We start from the raw sequence: 3142 nt of genomic DNA, 5'->3' as shown, positions 1-3142 counted from the left end.
GTTGCTGACCGACTTGCCAGCTTTTCGGTGGATGGTGAAGGTGATCAGCTCGTGGTCGCTGTCACCCAGCTTCCCATCGATCACTAGGTCGCCGACTAGGTCATCCCCAGTAGCCAGTACCAGGTCGAGCAGCGCTTTGCCTCTCGTTGGCCCATAGACTTCTTGAGTCAGGTAGAGGTCATTCATGCATGAGAGGAAGCTCTGCGACCGCTCAGATTTTGCTGAGTGATCCTCCCACGAGATGTCCGGGTAATTGAAGTCACCCATGACAACCATGGTCCTGGAGCAAGCTGCCTTAGCCAGTTCCTGGGCAAACTCCTGGTCAAGCTCAGGACTTTGGGTGGGAGGTCTGTAATAGACTCCCACCATTGTGTCCCCTGTGCCGTGTTCCCCACGGATTTTAACCCCGAGGGTCTAGCCAGTTCCTGGGCAAACTCCTGGTCAAGCTCAGGACTTTGGGTGGGAGGTCTGTAGTAGACTCACACCATTGTGTCCCCTGTGCCGTGTTCCCCACGGATTTTAACCCAGAGGGTCTCCAGCCGTCCACCCTGGTCGCCAATATCGGCTTGCAGGGATGTGTAGCTTTCCTTAACATAGAGAGCTACCCCCCCGCCCCTTTTCTCTACACGATCCCTCCTGTACAGGGTATAGCCATCTATCCCCGTGGTCCAGTCATGGGTGGAGTCCCACCAGGTCTCCGTTATCCCTATGACATCGTAATTGTTTGCACTGAGCAGGAGGATGAGCTCCTCCTGCTTATTCCCCAATCTCCGGGCCAGCAGTGGCGGTAGTCCTCCCGTCCCCTGCTTTCAGTTCCAAGCTGGGTCATTCCAGCTGCCTCTTGGAAAAACACTGCCAACAGCTGAGCTAGAGCATGGGATGATACCACCCCCCCACCCCCCATTTCTAGCTGCTAAGAAAGGGGAGGGTGGTGGAAAGTCTATCTGAGGGTTGCCTTCCTCCATGGCAGCTTGAAACATCAAGGGATGATGGGCCTCACCACCTCTATCTGCTCCCTGCAGCTGGTAGCATTTTCTCTGGCTCCCTTTCTTGTTCCAAGTAACTCCTCAGCAACAAGTGAGAACTTCCCTTTCTACTATACTCCCCTTGCACCCTGTATTTTAACTGCCCCTTCTACTTTGGATGCTGCAGCTGCTGAGGCGGGGTGGGGGGAATAGACAGATTGTTCTGACTTGTCTGGTTTTGCTGCCGTGCATTGGGTTTTAGAAGAATGACAAGGAAGCTTCTCAAAACTCTGGTCACATTTCACCCTGCTACACCTGGTCATGGAGGCACAAGAGCTGGCTAGTGCAGACTCAGGCAGACAGAACTGTATCCACAGGAGGTTGCCTGCACCATCAGGATTTTTTTTTTTTTTTTTAATGATGGCTAAGACTCCACAGAAGCTAAATCAGCTTGCTCTGACTAGAGATGAAAGCATGCGTGGTCTTCTAGTGAAGTCGGAACAAAAGCTCCACTCAAGGCAATCTCTACTGACAGTGCATTCCTCAGACCAGATGTTTTTGTTTTCTTTTACACTTTAAAAAATGTAAATTTATTCTTCAAAAATGGTTTTGGGAGGGAGGCCCACAGTGAGTGACTAGATAAGAAACAAAAGGAGAAGCAGGCTAATTTGATATGGGCTACAATTGCCACTGGGGCACACACCTACCTGGTGAACTGGAGCCATCTGCCTCCCCCTGTTACTACTTCTTCCTCCTCCTCCCTGCCCCCAACTAGAGAGGAGGAAACCCTCCTCTATTCTGAAGTGACTGGGGATGCAAGGCAGGGGTTGATGGCACGGATTTGGAAGGCCTCATTCTTTCACATATGATCTTCCTTGTGTTTGTAGCTGATAGAAGGTGCCCTGTTGGGAGAGAAGAACCATTACAATGAAATAACCTCTGTCTGGCACTGCCTGCAACGCACTTCTGAGGAGTGACTGTAGCTCCTGTTGACATAACTAATGTAAAGCCAGCACAGATAACTCAAGTGCTGAGTCCACTGTAATTGTGGCAGCACAGAGTAGATCGGGGCGGGCAATTATAGCGGGCGGAGGGCCGCTTACTGAGTTTTGGCAAGCCATCGAGGGCCACATGACAGGCAGCCAGGGGCAGATGTATATATTAATTTTCTACATTTTTTAGGAGCCTCACAAGCCGGATAGAATGGCCTGGTGGGCCGCATCTGGCCTGCGGGTTGCATTTTGCCCACCCCTGGAGTAGATGCCCAGGTATTTCCCCAGGGGCTTGGGTATATGGTTCAGCCTGTGTAGGAAGGGATGTGTTCTTACCAGTAATCCAGCAAGCTTATCATTGGCTTGTGTAGGTCCATCAAAACTTCAGCCAAGGCCTCTGCTTTGCAGTGTAGATATAGTATCAGTCTCCAAGTGGGATCTTTCCCAGGTATTTCTCTGTTTGGCCTAGTAGCCTCTCTACCATTCTGGCAGGCAGTATGCATGTGTGTAAAGACGATTCCTGCCTAGAAGAACATATGAGTTCCACAGGCAAGACAAAGGGAGGTATCACTCTTACAGTTATGTAACTGAGAGTTATGTGACTTTCCAAGATAGCACAGGAAATTGATGACCTCACTGAGACCTGAACACAATTTTCTGGTTAATGCTATGATACACCAGACTGTCCTTTCTGTTCATTCTTTGTCCCTATGAGGAGATGGGGGAGAGCCCCCATCTATGCAAATCGAACCCATTGTGATGTGGTTGTATATGAGCAATACTATTTCCTATGCTGACTTACACCAAAAGGGCCTGAGACTGGGGTAGTTTTGAGCTTGCTATGACCACTCTCTGGTCCACTTCATAGAGCTTCTGGGGTGGGGGTAGGAGGGAGCAGGATTGCTGCTGTATTATGCCATAACCCTATATTTGCCCTTGTATTTCTTCTGGGGCTGATTCTCTCCCTGGTGCAGTATGACTGTGTGATAACCTAAATACATTTGTGTTGCTCAATGTATTCATCTGTGTTTAATGCTCCTCCTTTCTTCCTTCTCCCTGTTCCTCATACCCTACAGGCTCAGTACTATGGCGAGATTGGCATTGGGACCCCACCCCAGAAGTTTACTGTGGTCTTTGATACAGGATCTTCAAACCTTTGGGTGCCCTCTATCCACTGTCACCTCC

At 49.9% G+C, this 3142-nt stretch overlaps 1 protein-coding gene across 1 annotated transcript in view; it reads left to right on the top strand.

Annotated features, from left to right (window-relative positions):
• Window positions 1-3142, top strand: part of CTSD (cathepsin D) — a 38067-nt gene that overhangs the window by 17283 nt on the left and 17642 nt on the right. Inside the window, exon 3 of the mRNA XM_006026892.3 lies at window positions 3034-3142. Coding sequence (XP_006026954.1) covers window positions 3034-3142 — 109 coding nt within the window. The remainder of the gene's footprint in view (window positions 1-3033) is intronic.

This window comes from Alligator sinensis, unplaced genomic scaffold (genome assembly GCF_000455745.1).
Source record: "Alligator sinensis unplaced genomic scaffold, ASM45574v1 scaffold5_1, whole genome shotgun sequence".
In the NCBI taxonomy this organism is placed as follows: domain Eukaryota; kingdom Metazoa; phylum Chordata; order Crocodylia; family Alligatoridae; genus Alligator; species Alligator sinensis.
Note: the sequence above shows the minus strand (reverse complement) of the source record. Positions and strands in the feature narration are given on the sequence as shown.